The 24,524-nt window shown below is 43.4% G+C and overlaps 1 protein-coding gene across 12 annotated transcripts in view; it reads left to right on the top strand.

The window, feature by feature from the left end:
• The window catches only part of CACNA1D (calcium voltage-gated channel subunit alpha1 D), a 351,834-nt gene that overhangs the window by 281,154 nt on the left and 46,156 nt on the right, over positions 1-24,524 (top strand). For 11 of the 12 annotated variants that reach the window (XM_072599051.1, XM_072599049.1, XM_072599046.1 and 8 more), the window contains 8 exons: positions 1,589-1,672; positions 10,277-10,405; positions 11,441-11,506; positions 18,888-18,979; positions 19,701-19,860; positions 20,583-20,710; positions 20,918-21,014; positions 23,321-23,423. In XM_072599051.1, coding sequence (XP_072455152.1) covers positions 1,589-1,672; positions 10,277-10,405; positions 11,441-11,506; positions 18,888-18,979; positions 19,701-19,860; positions 20,583-20,710; positions 20,918-21,014; positions 23,321-23,423 — 859 coding nt within the window. The remainder of the gene's footprint in view (positions 1-1,588; positions 1,673-10,276; positions 10,406-11,440; positions 11,507-18,887; positions 18,980-19,700; positions 19,861-20,582; positions 20,711-20,917; positions 21,015-23,320; positions 23,424-24,524) is intronic. The other variant, XM_072599050.1, reaches the window with a different exon arrangement.

The raw sequence follows: 24,524 nt of genomic DNA, 5'->3' as shown, positions 1-24,524 counted from the left end.
TGCCTCTGATGTCTTCCTACTTTATGCAGCAAGTGATGAGAAGAGACTAAGACAGCCTTTCTCCCCCTGTTATCTCCTTCGACTGAAGAACCAGGGCAGTGGGGTTGGGGTGGGGTGGGGGGAATTGCCAACCATGTAAGTTGGGAATAAGCTAATGTTTTGTTTTTATTTAGAAAAAGTCTGACCTTAAAAACAAGAAGACCCACCTCTATGGTGTAATGAAAGACTTTTCCTGACTGCAAATGTCTGCCTCTTTAACTTAGCACTGATTTCTGAAATCCTTTTGGTTTAAGGTACTGTCCCTCTGTTAAAATGCCAATACTCCTGGTAAGGGAAGCATAGTAGACCAGCATTAATGAAGTCAAACATTTATTAAGCGCCAACATGTGCTGCGATAGACTTATCAGTTGTTTGTACTTGAGCACAAAAATTTATTAGATTATTTTCCAATTGGCTCCTTAGCTAAGAGCAGATTCTGCTAGACAAGAGGAGGTGAAGAAAACAAAGGCAGCAGGCACCTTGAGGGACAGGGGCTACGAGAGGAGAGGGATGCCAAGGGCTTTGGCTAGGCCTGCACTGGCTCAGGACTCCTCTGATTTGTTTATTTACTTTTAGTTTATGACCGAGGATTTTAGCAGAGATCTGGTTACCCAACAGCTGGGGGATGACCCAAATCAAAGCCGTTTGGGCTTGCTGCTCATCTCCATGAGCATTTCTCCAGGTGTTTTCACTGCCCCTCCAGAGCAGCAGAGTTGCAGATCAAATCCCACTTGAAAGGGCTAATTTCTCCCCTTCTCCCTGACAAGCCTTGAGAGGTCCGCTCAAGAAGCTGCTGCCCCAGCAAGGGCTCCTGCCTTGGACACCTGGCCAGCATTGGAAGGAAAAAGAAAGTGCCTGATAGCGTCTGAAGAAGAGGGGGAGTGGGATGGCTGATGCCTGGGGTTTGAGGGTAGAAGAGCAGAGGGAGGCTGGAAGGTCTGCAAAGAAGCAGGGCAGTCTCTCCTACCTCCCCCCACCATTCCATTTCTTACTCCACTGGCCTGCTGAGAACGCTAGCTTACACCCCAGAGAGAGCCCTTGCTCTCTGTTCATGATTGTTTTGAAATAGTACCTAGGCACACACACAAACACAGACACACACAGACACACGCACAGACACACATGCACACACAGACACACAGACACAGACACATGCATGCAGACACAGACGCACACGCAGACACGCACAGACACACACGCACACACAGACACACAGAAACACACACGCACACACAGACACACATGCACACAGACACAAACACACACAGACACACACAGACACACATGCACACACAGACACAGACACACACAAACACACACGCACACAGACAGTCCTCTGAGTGCCTTTCCTTCAGTAGACAATATTGTTGATTATATTCTGGTTTTCCTGCTGGCCCAGCAGCCTAGTTTGAAGAATTCCGTTTCTCCTTCCCTGCCACCCCTCCCCCCTATAATCTGCAATAGTCTGCAGGAGTAGGAATTTTCCCATGTAGGTCAAACAGCATTTGGTATGTGATCATAAATATCTGCCCCTGCCTGCTCTGTCCAGGGATATTTTAGTGATGCCTGGAATACGTTTGACTCCCTCATCGTTATCGGCAGCATTGTAGACGTCGCTCTCAGCGAAGCAGACGTAAGTATGCACCCCTTGCTTGGCATTTGCCTGCCCTGTGCTTCTTCCCTCTTTGGTTTGCTTCCCCCCGTCTTCCTCCTTTCCCCTCCCTGCAGTTTTCATCATCTGGACAAGTCACAGGTAGTGGTTTGACTTAACCTAAGAATGCCCAAGGGGGCTGCTCCATGAGCCCTGCCTTTGGGGAGGGCTCTTATCGGTTGCTCCTCATGAAACCTTTCTCTCTAGGCATCTTCTACACTTGTAGTACACATGCTCAAGCCTCCCAGTTTTTGAAGAATGACATCTTTGCAATCATCATGCCTTCTAGCCTCTGATAGGAAAGGTGGGACAGCTGCTCATCTCCTGATTTCTGAAAAGAGACCTCCTGTAGTGTGGACACATTGGGTCTTGGGTGTTTCCGCTGCTCTTCCCCGGAGAGTGGGGGAAGCTCAACACATCCATCCAGGGAGACCACGTCGTCCTCTTCTAATACTGTCCTTTTCTTCTTTTTTGTCCCCTCTGTGCTTTCTCTTTCCGGGGTCTTCCTGATCGCTTGCTCTAACAGCACTATTTCACTGATGCATGGAACACTTTTGATGCCTTAATTGTTGTTGGTAGCGTTGTTGATATCGCTATTACGGAAGTGAATGTAAGTAGCCAACTTTGCACATTATCAAGTAAATGCTGTCATGTTTACGCTCATGTAAACATGGCCCCAGGAATCCCTGCCTATGTTAGGCACTGACTTGGAAGGCAAAAGTAATTTATCGCTCTTTAAAAACAAGTCTCACAAAAAATGCACAAGACAAAAAATCAATTTGGAGTTTTTAAAAAAATGTATGGAGGACCTAGCAACATTTTCCTGAAGACTAGGTATGACCTTTTTATTTGGGAATTGAACTCTACCGTTAATTAGCCACATGGCCTGAATAAGTAACCATTTATCTCAGGACCTCACATTTTCCGTTTGCTAGAGGGGGACAGTAATAATACTTGCCCCCACCTACCTCATGAAGTTGCTGCAAAGGTGACATCATTCTCTTTTCTGAGTCCACTGTATGACACTGGTTTAAGCCACAGTCTTCTTAAGCCTGTTGGAGTTGAGGCCTGTCGAGGAGCTCTTGCTCCTTATCATGGGAAGGGCAGAGGCTACTCTTGAGAAGAAAGGTGCAGTCTGTATTTTGGTTTTTCAGCCTCATACAGTGGTGTCAGAGGCAGTGGAGAGGTTTGTCTGTCTCACCTAGAAACCTCCTAACACCAGCCTCCCAGGAGAGAGGATGCTAAAAGGAGGGGAGGTTCTCAGTTCCCAGTCTGATTAGCCCATGTGGATGGCTGCCCATACTGGAAGCCTGATGAGCCAGGATTGAATGAGGTTGGGACACTTCTATCAGGTGCCACTCATGTAACAAACATTGATCAAAAGCCCATTGTGTGTTTGGTACATTTAATTTCTCAATGTCCTGTCATTTCTAGTTATGTGGAGTGTTATCTGAAATATTCTCTGGGTCTCCTGCACATGATTCAGATGTGGCTTGTGGGCAGGGGGGCTTTCCTGGTGCAAAAAGGCTTCTCACTGACCCCCAGCATGGGGCATGAATCTTCTTCATTCTCTGTCTGCTGCTCTTGTGGAGAGAGCAGGTGGTTCTGTACAAGCATTGGAAGCTGGTCTGTATGCACAGCAGAACCTTCGTGTGATCCTTATATCCATGAGCAGGATGATGCTGTAGCTGGGCAAGGAGCAAAGGGAACCAGCTTGGGTTCAGGAGGCTTGTGCCCTCTTCCATATTCTGCTGCTAAGGCTATGGGGGACCTCAAGCATGTTGCTTGGTATTCTTAAATTTTACTTTCCTCATCTGTCAGATGGGATCATTCCTACCTAATTTACAGTTTGGTGGTGATGATAAAATGTGACAAATGTATGAGAAGGCATTCTGAAGAAAGTCAGACTGCTGGAAAGAAAAGAGATAGTGTGATTATGAGTGTTATAATGAGGGAGAAGTGCTAATGTAATATCCCACCATCCAAGAGGCAGGATCTTATCATGGGGCTTTTAAAGAGTTTGATCGTATCTGAGTGATGGCCAGAGTCAGCAGTAAGGCTTAGCACCTCTGGGGTCAGGTGCAGATGACACTGGATGCACATCCTGTTTTCAGATAGTTACAGCATATCAAATCTCATCAACTTCAGCTTGGGGGATTGTTTAAACCATCCCCATCTTCACCCCAGGGTGTGAGGTTCTGGGAGGGAATGACCCTTCCCGAAGGCCCTCACTCTTGCTACTCATCCTCTGGTTTTCCTTCCTAATCTGGAGTTGACTTCTTCTCACCTCAGTTTTCCAGCAGCAGGCCCTTGACATTTGGTCAGTCTTCAGAAGAAAGGGATTTTTCTCCAAGCACTTAACCTTCCTCAGTATTCTCTTTCCTCTCATTTGTCCCATTTATACTTTTGCATTGTATTCTTTTAGTCAGTAATGTTTCACCCTATCATGTCCAAAAGCAAAATCTTTGGATGAGAATCACATCTATCGAGTCATTGTTTGGCAGGAGACATTTAGCTGACCAGAGTGTTTACCTCTGTTGAATGAGATCAGTGGAGAGTCTTGAGAACATCCCATTTCAGGGGGCCCAAAACAGGCCATTTCAGTGAGACCCTGTTGAAGGACTGGTGCCTGAATCCAATGGGATTCCAAAGGGAATGCCAATAGTGGAAGTCTTCCCATCTGAGCATGTGACAACTGCCTGAATCATCCATGCCTTGTACCCCAGTGGAGCAAAGTACAACAGCAGCCTGCCTCCTTGTGCTACAAGAGGAAGGGGAGCAGGCCTTTATTACTTGTCTGCTATGTGCTGGGCACGGGCTAAGCGTTTTACAGATATTTTCTTACTTGATTATCACAACAGTATCAGGAGGCCGTTGGCTAGCTAACTGTTATTATCCCTATTTTACCCTTGAGGAAACTGAGGCAGTGACTTGCTCAGGGCCACACTCCCCGTATCTGAGACTGGGTATGAACGCAGGGTTTTCTGAGTCCAGGCCCAGGGCTCTATTCACACTGCCACCAAGCTGCCATAAGAGAGGATGAAGATACACATTTCCTATGTCTGTGCGTATGTGTGTGCATGTGTGTGACCATGTGCGTATGTGTGTGCGAGGTGATGATGACAATGATGGCATTTGTTATGTTGACCCATAACAAAACTAGCCCTGTGGTTTAGGAAAAGGGAGTTTTGCTGTTTTGGACTATATGAGCACCACCCTGTCTGAGCATGAGAAGAGCCATCTCCCTGTCATCTGTTCTGGTTTGAGTGGGGCTCACAGGTGGGTGGTCAGCCTATTCAGGAGTTTCCTGGATCTCTTCCTCTGTTCAGGGAATGCTCTAAGGCAGGGCTCCTTCACCTGGTCTCTAGAGAGCTTTTACAGAGTCCAGAATGCAAATTACATATTTGTTTCAGTGTAATTGGCTTTATCATCCCCTGCATTTCATTTAATGGATTTAACAGCATTGTTCTGCCACGGAGTTCCTGGGACCCCCACGCTAGTGTTCCCAGAAGCAGATTGTTCACTTTCCCTCAGTAGCCTGTAGTGCAGGTCAGAGGATCACAGAGTTAACTTGGAAGGGACCTGAGGAGCCTCAAGTCAGCCCCCTCTTTACAAATGTGGTTACTGAGGTTGGGAGACAGCAAGATTGCTCAGGGTCACTGCTAGTCACCATCCAAAGCAGGACCCACATTCAGGTCACCAAGCTCTCAGGAGATGCCCGGACGCGAAGTCCTAGGAGAGAACTAGAACTCAGGCTGTGAATAAGGAAGACTGCCAGGAGTTCAAGGCCATCCCCTCAAAAAGGTCCTATGGCTTTTCACCTCCTTGGGTCTCGGGGCACTTTTCCAGTCTGTCAGTCACAGGAATTTGCGGCCAGACCTCATAGGCAGAGGTTTCCTTGCCACAGTGAAATGACACCGGCTGATCAGTCTATCAGCAGTTTGTTATCATTGTTTCTAGTTCTTCACCTGTTCTAAAGTTTCCCCAATTTCTGTTGCCATTCCTTTTCTGTTGCCTAATTGATTTTCATGTTCATTTTATTTTTAGAAAATTGTAGAGGCAAGTATATGTAAGGCTATTATCTGTTGGCATTATTGTCAAACCAGCCTCACAACTAAAGACCATGTACTCTGGCTCATTCACGCTTGGTTTTCACAGTTTCACAGGATATACCAAAGATTGATTGTGGTCATCTAAATTGTTTTCCTTGGTTTCAGGTGCAGGCCCTGAGAGGGTATCCCCTGGGCCAGTCATAACTGGTTCTGATTGCCAAAAGATTCTGTGAGGATGAATAGTTCTATCATGCTTTCCCAGAGACAGATTATTGTTTGGAAATGATAAACTTGCATTTGTACTTTTTGCTTAAAACACTTTGGATGGCCCTCTCTGAAGTTCCCATGCATGCTCACCTAGTTTCCCCCCCCTCCCAGTTTTCCACTTCGCTTCATTCACAATTTAATTGTTTTTAAATTCACATTCTCAACACATTTGCTTACAGTATTAAAAACCTTCTAAAATGTCAGAGTTAATAGGGAACTCAGCTGATTGAGGGAGCTTCATTGGTATCTGCTTCTTTCTTTTTTGAAAGGTAAAAAAAACCTAGTAACAAGATGTGGTGCTGACATTTAACTTAGTTATCAAAGTGCTTGCAGTGTCTGTCCCAGGCTAGTTACTTGTTTGGCAAACACTATTTTCTTCTTGTTTCCTGTTGAGAGTTTCAGAAGGTTTATTCTCATATCACTCAGATTATAAGAGGCAGTCACAATCTCAGATCTCTGATGATGCCATTTAGTTTACCTCCTAAAGAATTTGCCTCTCCGTTAAGTTGGGTCCCTTCAGGCTACTCTGAGGGATTTTCAGTAAGTATCCAGCCATTGAGACTGCAGAAACGTCTTGTGATAGAGCTGAGGGGGCTGACCCAGAAAGCAGGATCTCTATCACTAGGGGTCTTGGTAGCTTTGTCTGGAAGAAATGCTTTGGCTTTGGCTTTAGCCCTGCTTGGGATCTAGCCTCTTATGGTCTTTGACTTGGGGCTCTCTCCTGACTTCTTTAGAAAGTTGTGTAAGTTCATCTGTGTAGGATAAAGGCGGAAATAGAAGAAAATGACCACTCCCTCCTAATTTAAGATCTCAAAGTAAGCCCCACCACCACCACCACCACCACCACCACCACCACCACCACCACCACCACCAAGGGTAACTGTATAACCTCAGTGTGCCTGGAGGGAATCCTTTGTGTTTATCCTGTTAGATTTGTGCAGAGAGGAGAGGACAAAGAGCAGCAGTGGCCTGAGCCCTTTGATACTGCCCAGTGGCCTAAGAAGGCCATCAGCCTGATGATAACCTTCCTCTTCCCAAGATTGACTGGCTTCATCCTGATGGGTATATCCTAAGTAAGAGGTGCCCTGGTGGTATGGACTGACTCTGGGTAAGCCACACTCCTTGGGAAGTAATAACAAAATCCAACAGTTAACTGGTTCCTTGTTACTCCATTCCAGCCATGTCTCCTTATTTCAAAGCCACTCTGAACTCTGAAGGTGAGAGAGACATGGAGCCAAACTGCTCCCTTTCTGGAGCCCTGGCATGTTGAATTGAACCCCAAATTCCTCACCCACCCAACTCGCTTTTAACTTAATATCCTGTCAGTAAAACTCCCCCTCTCCCTGGAGTCCATCTGTGGCCCAGCCCTGACTGACCATACCATCCAGATGACCCTTCCAGAATCCTCAGAGACTCCTTGCAGTGAATGGCTCTTGATTAAAACTATGCCAGTGAACCCTGAGAATCACCTACCCCTCTCCTTTCTCACTCAACCGAGAATGTTTGCATTTGAGAAAAAGCTTTTAAAGCTACTTTGGCATCTTGGATGTTTCTCCCCTTCCCATCCCTCTGATGTCTAAACTAAAGCATTCCCAGTTCCATCAGTCAGTGAAGCTGTTATCTACCATGATGCATTGTGGGGCAGTGGACAGCATCCTGCTTTGGAGCTGTAGGTCTTGGATTTGAATCTCAGTGACTACAGCTCTCTGGGCCTCAGTTTTCCTCATCTGTAGAATGGGAGGGCAGGGCTTAAGCACCTCAAAGGTATCTTCTAGCACATGAATCCTGCAACATCCTGTGAATGAGCATGCTGGTCTTGCTAGAGAGGGATGGTAGACTGTGTCAGGAAGCTTTAGGTCTTCTGATGGATTTTGCGCCGGCTTTGCTCTCAAGGTTTCTTACTCCATGAATGTTGTGTGGCCACACCCAGTACATCTTTCTTTCACTCTAAAAAACACAGTGGATAGCCTTGGTCTTTGGCTCACAGCCCACTGGTTTCTCATCCTTCAGAGGGTTCATTTGAAAAGAGAGTTGCAATTCCCAACTCATCTTGACTAACTCCCTTGACCTCATGTGAAAATCAGTCTTACAGAGGGTCAGACTAAGGACAGGCCAGGAGGTAGGCAAGGGAAGCTACCTGGGCTGAATTACAGCCAGACGAGGGACAACTTGAGAAAATGTCTCCTCAGATATCTGTGAACAGATGAGGATTGGAAAGATTTAGAGAGACAACATCAAACATAGAGAGGTGGGGAGACCATATCCCTTTTCCCCCCACTAGATTAATGCATCCCTGACAAGAGCTACCACATGGGCATGACCAAGGAGACTACAGACCTTGGGGAAGATGGCAACTCTTTGTTCCTAATCCCAGGATAAGTTTTACGTTAGGAAGCTGGGACCTTTTAGAAGCTGGTCAGCAGAAGAGGGAAAGTACAAGAAACACCACAAGCTTCACTGAACAAGCTCATTGACAGAGGCCACTTTCTAAGTCACTCATGAAGGAAGGCCTCTGTTTTCAGCTGATTCAGAACCTCTTGTTCTTGAGCTCTGCTGAGATACTTTTGAATTTACTTTTCCACAGTTATTGTTCTTTGGTTCCCCTGCCTTTTTCTTTTCTGGCTTTTCTTTTGGAGGTATTTTCTACCGTGTTTTCTTTGGGGAAGAGGTCCTTAAAGTTGGACCTTTAGCTTCCACATTTCCTTCCAATGACATCCTAAGGAGCCTCCTCTTGCCCTCATCCTCCTCCACCTTTTGGGAGAGCTTTGAAATGCTGCACCTTAGACTCCACCCAGCACCAAACAATGCAGCAAAAGGTCCTCACCCTCACATGTCTCCTAAGAGACTCCTTTCCCTCCCCTTTCCCCTTCCTCCTTCTTTTCCCTTTCTCTTTTTTTTCCTTTTGAAACTTTCCTTCTTGACCGTTGCAGGGTCTACATTGGTGGTTCTTATACTGGTGGAGAAAAAAAAAAGGTCCTCTTCCCCTTATTCATAAGAAGTTTAAACAACCGACTTAAAACTTTACATTATGCAATTTATATGAAGAATTTGCTTGGCAAATGCATGGTTCATAGTACCCAAAACAAACAAACAAAATGCTTCAGCCCAATCCCTATTTAAATAATCACCAATTCTGAATAAATAGGCTCAGTGAAGATGGAATATGTCTTGAAAAGAACTGGAAGAGCCGTGGAAGCTCGCGGTTCAGTCCATACATAGCCTCCCACTTCCTGCCTGTGATTCTTGCATAACTGGATTCTTATATGGTAGCAAACCTCCTGACATTCTTATGAATGGTTTCAAAACCCCAAATTGGCAAAGGAAATGAAGGTTCTCTGAAGGCAAAACCAAGGCATGGTGCTACAGTGCATGCCTGAGGTCAGGCTCCAATCAGTGAAAAGCGAATGTGGGGCATGAGAGGCAGATCACTGTGGTCCCCTCAGACTCTCATACTGTATTGCATCAGAATCCTAGGTCTCAGGCAGAAAGCTGCCACAGCATCCCTCATTCCCTTTTCAAAACAAGGAGGGGAACATCACCTGAGAAAGACAAAAAATGGACTTAGAAATTTTGCCTTTATGGAAAAACTGGGGTCTTGAATCTTTCCTGGGATTTTTCAGCATTGGGGTGTGTCATCCCTTGCACTGACCTTTAGAAAGGTTCAGAACAGGTCAAAAGTAGTAACTGACACATGTGGCGTGGAACTCTCCTGGCATTTTCTAGGGAGGGGGCTGACTGGTGTGCTATACCAAGAAGTGTACATGTCAGATGTCCTCCTAATCTTCTGCTTGTGACTCCTGATCATTAACATTATTCATCTTTATTTGATTTCTTAAAGCCAACTGACAGTGAAAATAGCCCTGTCCCTGTCCCAACTGCTGCTCCTGGGGTAAGACGAGTGGCTGATCCCCAGTGGCTTTGCCTCTTCTTTAAGTTTATTATTCTGATCATGTCTAGTTTTCCACTGGTTTTTTCTGTCTTTTTCATGATCGTCCTAGAATGGTCATTGTCAGTGTGCAGTCTTCTGAGCTCCTCAACACTAGGAAATGCATGTGGTGTGTGTGTGTGACAGCCAGATGGTGGCCTTGTGTTGTCAGCATGGACGTTTTCTTTTCATACCATGGTTTTTCAAGATGACAAGGCCTTAGAAACACATCTTCACTTCTTACCTTTGCCACTTTCACATCTGTTGCTGTTTTGTTTTTTTCTGAGAATGTTACATGTTCTCCTTCTCACTGTGTTTGACCACTCTGTGATCACCCTGCAGAACTCGGAAGAGAGCAACAGAATCTCCATCACATTTTTCCGTCTTTTCCGAGTGATGAGATTGGTGAAGCTTCTCAGCAGAGGGGAAGGAATCCGGACACTGCTGTGGACTTTTATTAAATCCTTTCAGGTGAGGGGAGGTTCAGTTTGAGTTGGAGTCTTCCTATCGTGGGGGCCAGATACTCACACATAGCTTTGAGCTTCTTAGTGAAGTTGTCTAGCCCAAAGAGTGTCCAGTTGAACATTCTTCCATTTTTTGGCCCAAGACTCAATATGAACAGTTCAGAAAATGTTTGTTTATTTGAAAACTTTACATTATTTTTAATGAGTGAATACTTATAAGATAGTCTATGGGCATTTGCAAAAGTTAACCATGGGAAAGAAACCAGATGTTTTTGGTTGATCTGTTGATACCTTGGACTTTGCTACAGAGGCCTTAAATTAGAAACACATTCTTTGTTTAATTGCATTACTAGTGAAACGGGTGTTTATTATTTTCACATGGTGCCTTGAGATTTCATGTGATTGAAGCCATACATAGGCGTGAGATGATAGGTCAGCAGGACCCTGGCCAGAGCACAAGTACTTGTGCCTGTCACAGGGAACCTGGAGATCCGTGTGGTGTAGACTAGACATAGTGGAAGGGCAGTGTTTTCCCATGATTTCACCTGAAATGTGGTGCCTGAGCACAGACCTTCAGAATGGTTCTCCAAGCTAGTATAGGAACTTCAGATTCAAATTGAAAAACTGGACATTTTGAGAGTTCTCTTGCCCACCTGCTGGCCTCTGTGAAACTGCATAATCCAAAGTGTTTCAGTTTTAGAAGAAAACCTTTCAAATGTTTTTGTTTTGAAAGTTTCTGGTTGTCATATTTGGCAGCACTTAGGTTGAACCAAAACAAGGCACTGTAGTGGTGGATCCAGAATCCAGGCAGTGTCTCTTTTCCCTACCAAAAACAGGAGAAGGATGTAGGGCAGTGAGTGGGGATTACAAAGGGGTAAATGTCAGCTCTTTGGAAGGAAAGCACTGGAGCTATCCAAGAATGAATTGGGAGGGTGTGGGTTCCCTGGGGCAACACTAGCTGAAATTTCTGTTTAAGTGTGCCTGGGCGGGTGGTGACTCAGCCCCCAGCCAGACACTGACCGAGGCTCTTGTCTTGTTTTAGGCTCTCCCGTATGTTGCCCTTCTCATCGCTATGTTGTTCTTCATCTATGCCGTCATCGGGATGCAGGTAACTCATTCTAGACCCCTTTTCCGGGTGTGGGGGGCGTGTGCCTCCTCAGCCTCTGCTGATAAGATCGACTTGTCCTTCCTTTCTCGCGTAGAGAAGAGGACTGTCCAGTAGGAGTTAGAGGCCACCTGACCAGGCTTAGGCTGATCTTACAGTATTGTTGGTAAAGCCCTGGGTTTCAAACCACAATGATCTGGGTTGAAATCCTGCCCCTCCCAAGAGCTAGCTGTCTGACACCTTCTCTAAGGCATAGTTTCCTTGAGTACCTTATGGGGTGGAGAAGAGCCTACTGCTGCTCCTACCTGCTGGAGCTACCTTGCAGGGTTGGGGGTGAGGCGCCATGAGAAAGAGAATATGGAGAAAGTGCTTCAAAATCCTTACCGAGATCTGGCCAACTGTGTGAATGGCTGTAGTGTGGTTGTGTAATTGTGTTTTAGCATGACCACTAGAGAATCTGGAACAAATAAATAGTAATTCTTGTGTCTGCAGCTTAAATAAAACCCTTTCATCCCTAAAGCTCCCTCAGTGACTATCTTTTTAAAGATATTTTTTAAAAGATGAACAAGGCTACTCTCTGAGATTGACTCTGATGTCTACAACCATACTGAGATTTCTGACTTGATCTCTAGGACGTCATGCTAGAAAGGAGCAGAGCCGCCTTGCAAATTGGAAAGACAGGATAGTGTCCAGGGACTGCGAGAACTGAAGGCCCCCTTCTGCCTGTGAGACCACTTGAATGCAGCTCTGTGCTCTTTGAAGAAGCATGGAAGGGAATGGGAAGTTGGGAGCATGACTCAGTCACGGAGAAAGCAGCTTTGCCAGACTTGTCCCTCCATGCCTTTTTAAAATTTTTATTTTCAGCTCCAAATTCTCTTCTCCCTCACCCATTGATAAAGCAAGAAAGATGATACCTATTACGCATATAAAGTCATGCAGAGCACGTTTTTACTTTAGCCATATTGCGAGGGGGAAAACATAAGAGAAAGAAAGTTTAAGAAGTCTGCTTCAGTCTACACTCAGAGTTCATTGCTTCTCTCTGAAAGTGGACAGCATGCTTCATCATGGGTCCTTGGGAACTGTCTTGTGTTGTCTTGATCGGAGTAACTGATCAGCTCGTTCACAGCTGATGGTCATCATTACATATTACCGCTGCTGTCTGCATCGTTTTCTTCGCTCTACATCCATGCATAGAAGTTTTCTTTGAAACCATCCTGCTTGTCATTTCTTATGGCTCAATAGTGTTCCATTATGCTCATATACAACAATTTGTTTAGCCCTTCCCAGCTGGTGGGCATCCCTTCAGTTTCCAATTCTTTGCCACCACAGGAAGAGCTACTGTTTAGTACACATACATCCTTTTCCTTTTTCTTTGATCTTTTTGGGATGCAGACCTAGCCGTAGTATGGCTGACTCAGAGTATGCACACTTTTTCAACCCTTTGGGTATAGTTCCAAATTGTTCTCCAGAATAGATTAGTTGACAACCCCACCAACAGCGCCCCGATTTTCCCATATTCCTTCCAGCATTTGTTCTTTTCCTTTTCTGTCACATTAGCTAATCTGATAGTTGTGAGGTGGAATCTGAGTTATTTTGACTTACATTTCTCTAACTTGTAGTGATTTAGAGCAATTTTCATGTGACTGATGGCTTTGATTCTTCTTCCGAAAATACTCGGTTCTTATCTTTTGACTATTGATTAGTTGGGGAATGACTTTTACTTTTTTAAATTTGTCTCAGTTCTCTACATATTTAAGAAATGAGGCCTTAGCTGTCAGAGAAACTTCCTACAGAAAACTTCCCCCAGTTTTCTGTTTTCCTTTTCATTTTGGTTGCATTCATTTTGCCCATGCAAAATATTTTAATTTCAGGTAATCAAAATTGTTTATTTTATTTCCCATGAACATTTCTATCTCTTGCTTGGTCATAAATTCTCCTCTTACCCCTAGATCTGACAGGGACCTTTTTATATACTTCTCTAATTTACTTATTTCTACATCAGTAATTGTTTTTGACCTTATATTGGTATATGGTGTAAGATGCTGGTCTATGCCTGCTTTCTGCCAGACTGTTTTCTAGTTCCTCAGCAATTTTGTCAAATGGTGAATTCTTCCCCCCAAATCTGGGATCTTTGGATTTATCAGACATTAGGTTACTGTGGTTGTTCACTACTATGTTTTGTGTACCTCATCAGTTTCACTGATCCAACACTCAATTTCTTAGCCAATACCATATTGTTTTGATGATTATCACTTCGTTATAAATGTAGTTTGAAATGTGGTTATCTGAGTAGCACTTCCCTTCACTTTTTTTATGGACATTTTGCTTCTCCGGATGCATTTTGTTATTTTTTTCCCCTAGCTTTATAAAATAATTCTTTAGTAGTTCTGTTGGAATGGCACTGAATAAGTAAATTAATTTAGCTAGTGTTGTCCTTTGTCATCATATTGACTGGGCCTATCCATGAACAACAATATCTCTCTCATTGTTTAGATTTTGCCTTTCTTTTTTTGTGGGAAAAGTATTTTAATGTCATTATGTTCATATAGTCCCTAGGTTTCTCCTGGCAAGTAAACTCCCAAGTATTTTATGCTGTCTGCAGGTTTTTTAAATAGAATTTCTCTTTCTGTCTCTTCCTGCTGTATTTTTTTGGAAGCATATAGAAATGCTGATGATTTGTGTGTGTTTATTTTATTCCTGGCAACTTTGTGAAAGCTTTTTTTTATTTGACTAGTTTTGTGGGTGATTGTCGTGCGTTCCATAAGTATACCATCGTATCTTTGCAAAATGTGATCCTTTTGTTTCCTTGTTGCCTATCTTATTCATTCAGTTTCTTTTTCTTGTCTTCTTGCGATAGCTAGCATTTCTAGTACATTATTGAATAACAATAGTGATTATGAACATCCTTGCTTTTTCCCTCGATCTTACTGAGAAGGCTTCTAGTTTACCCCCATTATAGATAATATTTGCTCTTGGTTTTAGATACATACTACTTATCATTTTAAGAGAAGCTTCATTTATTCTAGTGTTTTCTGGTGTTTTTAAGAGAATGGGTGTTGCATTTTGTCAAAAGCTTTTTTTTTTTGCATATATTGATATAATGATATGATTTTTGTTGTTTCTGTTATTGATAATGATCAGTTATGCTCACATGGTTTCCTGACTTTCAACCAGCCCTGCATTTCTGGTATAAATCTAACTTGCTCTCAGTGTGTGATCTTTGTGATGTATCGCTGTAATGTCCTTGCAAGTATTTTATTTAAAACTTCTGCATCAATATTCATTAGTCTACACTTTTCTTTTTCACTCTCCTTAGTTTAGTTATCAGAACCATATTTGTGCCATAAAAGTAATGACATTTTTGGAAATAGTTTAGATAGTACTGGAATTAGTTGTTCTTTGAATGTTTGGTAGAATTCACTTGTAAATCCATCCGATCCTGGGCTTTTTTCTCTTTTATGATTTGTTCAATTTTTTTTTTTCTAAGATGAGTTTAAGTATTCTATTTCCTCTTCTTTTCATCTGGAAAATTTGCGTTTTTATAAATATACATTTATGTCATTTAGATTGTCAGTTTTATTGGCAAATAATTAGGCAAAATAGCTCCTAACTATTGCTTTAATTTTATTTTCATTGATACATTCACCATTTTTATTTTTGATACTAATTTGGTTTTCATTATTTCTTGAATCAAATTAACCAATGGATTCTCTCTCTCTCTCTCTCTCTCTCTCTCTCTCTCTCTCTCTCTCTCTCTCTCTCTCTCTCTCCCTCTCTCCCTCTCCCCCTCTCTCTCCAAAACCAGTTCCTAGCTTTATTTGTAAGTTAATTTTTTAAAAATTTTCAGTTTAATTAATCTCTCCTTTGATTTTTAGGATTGCTATTTTGGCATTTAATTGGGAATTTTTTATTTGTTCATTTTCTAGGCTTTTTTTAGTTGTATGCCCAATTAATTGATCTGTTTTTTCTCTCTGTTATTGGCGTAAGTGTTTAGAGATTTGAATTTTTTCCTCTAAGTATTGGTTCAGCTGTATCCCAAAACTTTTGGTATATTGACTCATTATTGTCATTCTTTTTAATGAGGTTATTGATTATTTCTATGATTTTGTTCTTTGACCTACTCATTCTTTAGGATTATTTAATTTCAATTAATTTTTAATCTATGCTTCAATGGCCCATCATAGAATATAATTTTTTTATTGCATTGTGGTCTAAAAGGGGTACATTTAATTTTTTTGCATTTGTTTGTGAGGTTTTTATGTCCTAATAACATGGTCATTTTTTTGTGTGTCGGTGCCATATACAGTTAAGAAAAGGTATACTTCTTTCTCTTTCCATTTGATATTATCCAGATGTCTATCATATCAAACTTTTCTAAAATTCTATTTGCCTGTCCAACTTCTTTTCTGTTTATTTTATGATTATATTTGAGACAGATAAATTTAGTTTCCCCCATTAGTATGGTTTTACTATCCATTTCCTCCTAGAATTCAATTAACTTTTCCATCACAAATTTGAATGCACTGCCTTTTGGTGCATATAAATTTAGTATTGATATTAATTCATTGTCTGTGATACCTTTTAGCAAAATATAGTTTCCCTGATTATCTCTTAATTAAATCTGTTTTTGCTTTTGCGTTGTGTGAGATTCTGATTGCTACCGCTGCCTTTTTCACTTCATCCAAAGCATAGTAGATATTGTTCTGGTGCCTTATTTTAACTCTGTTGTGTCTTTCTGTCTCAGGTAAGTCTCTTGTAAACAACATATTGTTGGATTCTGGTTTCTAATCCATTCTTCTATCATTTTCCATTTTTTAGGTGAGTTTATCTCATTTAAATTCACAGTTATGAATGCTAACTGTGTATTTCCCTTAGTTCTATTCTCTTCTGTTTATCCTTCTTGCTTTTAACTCTTTCCCTTTTTCAAAAGTCTATTTTACTTCTGACTACTACCTCCCTTAACCTACCTTCTGTCTTATCATGTCCCCTGTTTCTTTTAGGCCCTTCCTTTTCCATTTCCATATTGGGTAAGATAGATTTCTTCATTCAGCTGTGTCTTTATATATGTATGTATATATATATATTCTTCTATCTTTTAGCCAATTCAGATGAGAGTGAAGTTCAGATATTGCGTACTTCCCTCCCCCATTTTCCTCTCCAGTGTAAAACTCTTCTTTGTGCACCTCTTGCATGTAAGATTGTTTCCTCTTTCTTGCTCTCCCTTCCCCTTCTCCCAGTGCATCTCTCTTCCTCATACCTTTGGAAATCATAATTGACTCACTCTTGTGCCTCGGTCTATGTAAAGTCATTTTAACTGCACTAATAATAATAAAGCTCTTAGTTATTCCAAGTATCATCTTCTCTTCCAGGAATGTAAATGATTTAACCTTATTGAGTCTCCCTTATGATGTCTCACTCATTTTTACCTTTTTATGCTTCTCCTGAGTCTTGGTTTCAATGTTAGATTTTCTGTTCATCTCTGGTCTTTCAATCAGGAATGTTTGGAAGTCCCCTATTTTATTAAATGCACATTTTATCCCCTATAAAATAATTCTCAGTTTTGCTGAGTAGATTATTTTTGGTTATAATCCTAGCTCTTTTGCCTTCTAGAATATCCTGTTCTAAGCCCTCCATTTTTTCAACGTAGAAACTATGAAATCTTGTGTGATCCTGACCGTGGCCCCATCTTATCTGAATAGATTCTTTTTGGCTGCTTGCACTATTTTCCCTTGATCTTGGAGCTCTAGAATTTGGCTTTAATATTCCTGGGAATTTTCATTTTGAGATTGGTTTCAGGGGTGATCAGTAGATTCTTTCAATTTCTACTTTGCCCTCTGGTTCTACGAGGCACTTTTTCTTTATAATGTCTTAAAATATGATATCTAGGGTCTTTTCTTTATCGTGACTTTCAGGTAGTCTAGTCAATCTTAAATTCTCTCTCCTCAATCTATTTTCCAAGTCAGTTGTTTTTCCAATGAATTATTTCAAACTTTCTTCTATTTTTCAATCTTTGGCTTTGTTTTATTGTTTCTTGATTGGTATCTCACAGAATCATTAGCTTCCAGTTGACCACTTCTAGTTTTCTTCAGTGAGCTTTTATACCTCTTTCGCTATTTGGTCAATTCTGATTTTTAAGGAGCTATTTTCTTCAGTGGAGTTATGTACTTCTTTTACAGTTTTGTCAATTCTAATTTTTAAAGAAGTTATTTTCTTCTGTATTTTTGTGCCTTTTTTAAACCAAGCTGTTAATTTATTTTTCATAATTTTTTTTGTTTTGTTCTCATTCCTTTTCCTGGTTTTTCCTCTACCATTCTGATTTGGTTTTCAGATAATTTTAGTTGCTCTTTTTAAACCTCTTTCTTTAAGTCTTTTAGGAATTCTCATTGGACTTTTGTTCAATCTACATTTTCTTTGAGATTTTGCTTGCAGATATTTTCAAGTAATTGCCTTCTTCTGATTTTGTCTTAAGCTTCCCTGTCACAAAAGGAGTTTTTATGGTCAGCTTCTTTTGTGGTTGTTGCTTGCCCATTTTTCCTGACTATTTCTTGACTTTGGTCTTATGTTGGAGTTGGGAGGGGTCTCTGTCCCAGACTTGAGGATTCTATGCTCTGCTGCTTTCGCAGCTGGTTCTGGGAGCTGATAAGTTTTTTATGCTTCCAAGATGCTACGATCTAGGGAGTGGTTTCCTGTACTTCACCCAACTAAGCATGGGTCACCATTGACCGGAGGTCAGTGAGAAAACTTGTGTCCTCAGCTTTGCCATTCAGAGACAGGAGGTTTGCACATGACCACCTGGGGCGGGAAGGTCGGAAAATTGATTCCTCATGGTGAGGTGTTCAGCTTAACGAGCATCTCTCTTTTTCTTTGTTTTGGTTACTTGCTGTTTTGTAACTGATACCTTTTTATTTTCTATCCCATGTATTTTACAGATATAGTCTTCTCTTTCCCTCATCAGTTCTCTTCTAGTAACAAAGATGTAAAGTGGAAAGAAGCAATTCAGCAAAGCAGATCAGCCTATTAAATGCCTCGGACAGTATATGTAGCATTCCACACCCACGGGTGTCCACCTGTGCAATGAAGCAGCCATTTCTTTTCACTTCTTCTTGAGCCTTAACTTGGCCATTATACTTAGCATTCCATTTTGTTTGTCCTTTCCATTCATATGTACTTAGTCTTGTGAATGTTGTTTTCCTGGTTCTGTTTACTTCACTTTAAGGAACCAACACCTGAGGGTACCCAGACAAAGATGGAGCCTGCTCCCCCGAGGCAGGCTCTTCTTCCTTTGGAGATGTCTCTAAGTGGAAGAGCTGCTGACTTACTCCTCATCGCGGGGTCTCCTGTGTTCAGAGTGCTCAGTGTCTTTCTTAATTGTTTTTATTTCCAGATGTTTGGGAAAGTGGCCATGAGAGATAATAACCAGATCAATAGGAACAACAACTTCCAGACGTTTCCACAGGCTGTGCTGCTCTTGTTCAGGTGACTGATGCCAGCAGCGCAGCTGGGGGTGGGGGGATGTCCATGATTCGAGTGACAGTTCCCTTCCCGTCTCCCCTTTGGGGTTTGTGTGTCTGGGATTGTATGTCAGACTCTCCCTCAGTCTGTGGGTATCAACATCAGGATGAGAGAACTTGCACTTAGGAGGCCGATGTAGAAAGAGACAGGAGGGACCTCCCTCTAGCATTTACAAGCTTGGGGAGGGGGTGGAGAATGCTCACCACCTCTCTGAGTGCCACTCTCCTCACCTATAAAAGAGGTGTAACAATCATTATCTCCCACTGCGGGTCATTGGGAGAACCTAGGGATAGAGGGTGTCCTAAAACGCCTGAGAAACCTCCAAAAGCTTGATGAAGGGACTGAATGGAGGCTTGTATTTATGGCCCTTAGCAGCAGGGAGGCGTGTTAAGCCACTTTAGAGGATGAAGGAGGTAGGGAAAGAATGTTGATGCAGTTTTGGAGAATAAACGATTTTCAGGTGCTAGAGAAAGGCCCACTTCTATCCAAAGGACAAATGTGCTAAATCCAACTTGTCAGTTATAGATCTTAGGAAGGATGTCCACTTGGTAAAACTTAGAAGTAAGTGATGTTCCCTAAAATCATTGGGGTTGGATGATATAAATATACTTATATGTCTATGTGTGTTTCTGAAATCATTATTCTCTCTCCTCTTCCCTTTCCCTCTCTCTTTTTCCCTCAAAAGGTGTGCAACTGGTGAGGCCTGGCAAGAAATTATGCTGGCATGTCTTCCTGGGAAGCGCTGTGACCCAGAGTCTGATTATAGCCCTGGGGAGGAGTTCACATGTGGCAGCAATTTTGCCATTGTTTATTTCATCAGTTTTTATATGCTCTGTGCTTTTCTGGTAAGTCATAAAGAACACAATGTTGCTCAGTACACAGTTTTGTGGGCAAGAGTGAGTTTGAGGCCCAGGGCTTCAAGCTTAGCAAGGCAGCCTTGGTTTCAGCTGCTCCAGGCTCTGCCACATGCTACCCCGGCTTCCAACAGGTGAGAGCACCTGGGGAGCTCTCTGGTGCAACTGATTCCTTCCAGTCCTGCTCTGGCGCCTGACCTTTGCTATGAGTGAGTAGAGTCAGTGGGTGGCGGGTGGAGGCTTCTCCATCATCCTTCAGACCCTTGAGAATGTGAATAGTAAGGGAGAAGCTCCTCCTACTCCCATGTTGGATCATACCACAATTGTCCTGGAAAGACATCATGGAATCTCAGGGGGGAATGAGAATCTCAGAGGTCCTCAGCTGGCCTCGGCCTGGTGGGACATGCTGAGACTGAAACAGGATGTGTTGTGCAGAAAGGCTTCAGCTAAACCTGGTTCTTCTAAGTGAGCCTTCTCTACCATGAGCTCCTTTCAGAGTGGTTGTATAACCTTTTCATTGATCCTTTTATCCCTAAGATGATGGTAGGCCCTTCATCTCTGCTGATTGGAGGAGGCCAGTTGGCTCAGTTGACTTGTGTAACTTCTCGTAGTTAAACAGCTGTTTCCTTGAGACCCTCCCCAGCTTCCTCATGCTACCCCAACTAAAGCCTCTCCTCTAGGATTCAGAGAGCTTTTTGTCCCCCCACACCTAGATCATCAATCTGTTTGTGGCTGTCATCATGGACAACTTTGATTACCTGACCCGTGACTGGTCTATTTTGGGTCCACATCATTTGGATGAATTCAAAAGAATATGGTCAGAATATGACCCAGAAGCAAAGTAAGTGTATGGGGATTTTCTGTCTACCAGGTTTGGGTAGTGTGGCCTTTTATTCATGTTCCTGGTAGTGGATGGGGTTGGATGACCTCCCCTACACAACCCCCCTCTACACAATCCCTGCCAATTGTCCTCCCCCCCCCCCCCCCACCACCAGGGCTCTCTCTGAAGTCATCATACTGTCATCCTCATACTGTGTGTTTGTTTCAGAGGAAGAATTAAGCACCTGGATGTGGTGACTCTGCTTCGACGAATCCAACCACCATTGGGGTTTGGCAAATTGTGCCCACACAGAGTAGCTTGCAAGGTAGGTTTGATGCTTGGCATCCTCCCACCTGGTACTTAGGTAATGATTCTTCCTGACCAGGCCCTGGGGTGCTACCAGGCCCTAGGGTGCTACCAGGGCAGGGATTGAAACCCCATGATGTGTCTCCTGGAAGGGCTGGATTACTCTTGCTCTGTGTGGCCCAGAGGAAGGGTCTGGAGACGGTAGGGGGATGGACTCAGCAGAACAAAGAGAAACTTTCTCACAGAGGGCAGTTTCACAAATGGCAGTGGCTCTTTCCCTGCTGAGCGCGATCTGAGGAGGAGCCTCTGAGGCCCCTTATCCCTCTGGGCTTCCCAGCTGTAACAAGAGGATTGCTGGAACTGGGCCCCAGGTGATCCTCCTGCTTCTGGACCCAGGCTGTCCCTAGAGCTCTGGACCTGCCTCACCCTTGACCTGCTCCTGCTTTCCATGGAGGTTCTTCTAGGCATGGGAGAGGCTGTTGGGCTAAATTTGTGTGGGCTCGAGGCCTCCTCTGCAGGAAGTTGTATCTCAAGTGAAATCCTAAAGAGTGGCTGATTTTTTGATTGCATTTGCCTCTTTCTCAGAAAAATTTGCATATAGAAAAACACCCTAGTTGAGATGGCTGCTGGCTTCTGTGGGTACTGTCTGAAGGAAACTGGGTGATTTCCCTTAGAAAGGCTTCAAAGGAAAAGTGCTGGTCCTATATGCTGCCTGCCCTTGACAGCTACGGAAAGCATGCATGTAACATGCACATAACAGGGCTCAGGGCTTTGGCTGGGAAGAGCAGTCTGGGGATAGAGGGACCACCATCAGCCTCCACATGACCGTGATCTGCCCATCTGAACTAGACCCTATGGAGACCAGGAGGCCAGTGACAAATGACAATGACAGTAACCACCAACATTTATGTCACACGCACATAGGTGGCAAAGCGCTTTTCATGTTATCCCATTTGGTCCTTACCACAGCCCTTTGAGGCAAATGCTATTAGTAGTTCCATTTACTACTGAGGAAACTGAGGCAGACAGAGCTTAAGTGGCTTGCCTGAGGTCACACAGCTAGGAAGTACTGGGGCAGGAATTTAACTCGGGGCTTCCCAAGGGCAACCCAGCATTCTACCTGCTGTCCCATCCAGGAGATGAGAGTCTGGTTGGAGAAAATAAAGGGAATTGGAAGTATACCTTTTATTTCATTAGTGTAGGGGACTCCTGGGTAAGAAAGCTCCCTTTCCTAGTGAAGGTCACTCCTTCTCCAAAGCTTCACATTAAAGGGTACCCTAAAGCCAAGATGCACTTTTGGATGTGGCCAGTGGAGGAATTTGTTTTGCTTGACCCAGCCTATATTTGTCATAAGAACTTGGTTTTTCTTTGTTTTTCCAGTAGGAGGGAGAGGATAGGAATAGGAAAGCAAAAAGAAAGCAAGGAGAGTCCTTACTGCATCTTTTTCAAAACTACGAAGGGATTGTGTGTGTGCCGTTGGGATGGGTCTGAAAGCTCCGTCCCATCATAGCAAATCTGTCGGGTTAGGTACAGTTCTCTATTGTTCTCCACATGTGGAAATGGTCATCATCACCAGATATATCACATCCTAACTTTTTCAGATACAAAGACAGTCTATGTCAAGATTTGAACTCATCTTCCTGGACTGGTTCTCTAACCACTAGTCAGTGTTACCTTTCTTGGCAAGAGAAAGGAAATGTGAAAAATGTAGAAATGTGGCACAAATGTGTGCAAGGGGCTTTGGTGTTGGCTGGAGCCAGAGAACTCAGGTCCAAATCCTGCTTCCACCACTTGCCACCTCTTGACCTTGGGTACTTTATGCCCTTTCTCCGGGGCTCTGTTTTCTCACCTATCAAATGAGAAAGTTGACCATGGGCATTTATTTACAGCCTCTCCCAAGATCCCCTAAATCTGTGATCCTTTGACAAAGAGGAAGGAACCAGAATTTGTTGAACTTCATGAGGAAAGGCTGTAGAGCAATCTTAGGCTTGAAGTCCTCTCAGCTAGTTCCTGGATAGCCAGTAGGAATGCGAGACAACTGAAGTCATGAATAGAAATGCTGCTGCCTCCCAACTCCCATCAGGTAGACTCAGGTCAAGAACTGTCCTCACCAATTCCTAAGGGGTTGGGTGGGGCTCCAGACGGCAGGTCAGGTTAGGTAGGCAGGAAGGTCTCACACAGTGATCTGGGCCCAGATCCTTAAAGGGCTCATGCGGGAGGAGGTGAGGAAGGGCAGGTCTCCAAGGTTCAGCCACCGGTCAGATTGGGGGTGATGATGGCCTACGTTGGTCGCTTCTCTGAAGATCGTTCTCCTTTTATTTACAGAGGTTAGTCGCCATGAACATGCCTCTCAATAGTGACGGAACAGTCATGTTTAATGCCACCCTGTTTGCCTTGGTTCGAACTGCTCTGAAAATCAAGACTGAAGGTAAAATCCTGCCGGGCTGATCAAAGTAGAATGGAATGAGAGTAATGGCCTGAATTTAGGCTTTTTCCTCTAGAGGTCTTTCAAAAATGTTTGCTAGACAAGTGATCCAGACTAGGAGAAGAGAAGGGAGGGGGAGGGCTTTTATCAGCCTCTCCTTCCTCCTCACCCTCCTCATCCTCCTTTTCTCTGGGCACAGAAGAGAACCACAGAATTTCAGAATTGGGAGGAACTTCAGTGGCCATCTAATCCAACCTGTATGTGGAAAAAGAATTTCCTTTGCTCTCAGGACCCTTAATGAGGGAGAGCCCTCTCACATCCGGAAGCAACCTGGTATACTTGTGGGCAGCTCTAATCATTAAAAAGCTTCTCTTCACATTGAACATCAGTTTGCCTCTTTCCATCTTCCACACTTTCCTCCTGGTTGTGCTCAGTTGAACACCCCTCCTCCCTGCTTCCCAAGCCAGGATGGACATGTCTTAACCCTTATCCCCAGGGACTTCCTTAAGATATCTGGAGACAGCTCTCTGGCCCTACCTGAGGCTTCTCCTATGATGTGAGTCATTCTCCCTTAAGGAATCCCCCCTGCCCCTCAGGTAGTGTGAACTGGAGGTCCTTCATCACTTTCATTCTCCTCTAGACTCTTTCCAGCTTAGGAGATCTGTCTTCCTGTTTCTCACTCAGACCAATCTCTATAGAGGAGCTCAGAACTTCAGTAGCAGAGGGCACCTCAAAGGCAATAGAAAACAGCCCTGGGAGCTTTTGCCTCCTGATGTCAGTCAGTCAGTCAACAAACATTTGTTAAGCACATACCTCTTTTCCAAGACTTGTGCTAAAACACAAGAAAAGCAAAAAACTATCCTTGTCCTTATTTATAATGGGTAATATGTAAATCACTAGGGTCCTTCCTGTTCATATTAAGAGTCGACTGAAGGTCAGGAAAGAGGCTTGAGCTGGACAGTGGGGCCAGGGAATGGTTAGAGGAAGTGAGGATAGAGAGTGTTCTAGGCTGAGGGAAAGACTACCCCTGCAAAGGCACAGGGAGGAAGAGGGAATCCTGTGTTTGAGGATTTGCCAAGAGGCCAGGGCAGTTACATTGTAGAA

Source organism: Notamacropus eugenii, chromosome 3 (assembly GCF_028372415.1).
Source record: "Notamacropus eugenii isolate mMacEug1 chromosome 3, mMacEug1.pri_v2, whole genome shotgun sequence".
NCBI lineage: Eukaryota > Metazoa > Chordata > Mammalia > Diprotodontia > Macropodidae > Notamacropus > Notamacropus eugenii.
The sequence above is the reverse complement of the archived record's forward strand: the minus strand, read 5'-3'. Positions and strand labels throughout refer to the sequence as shown.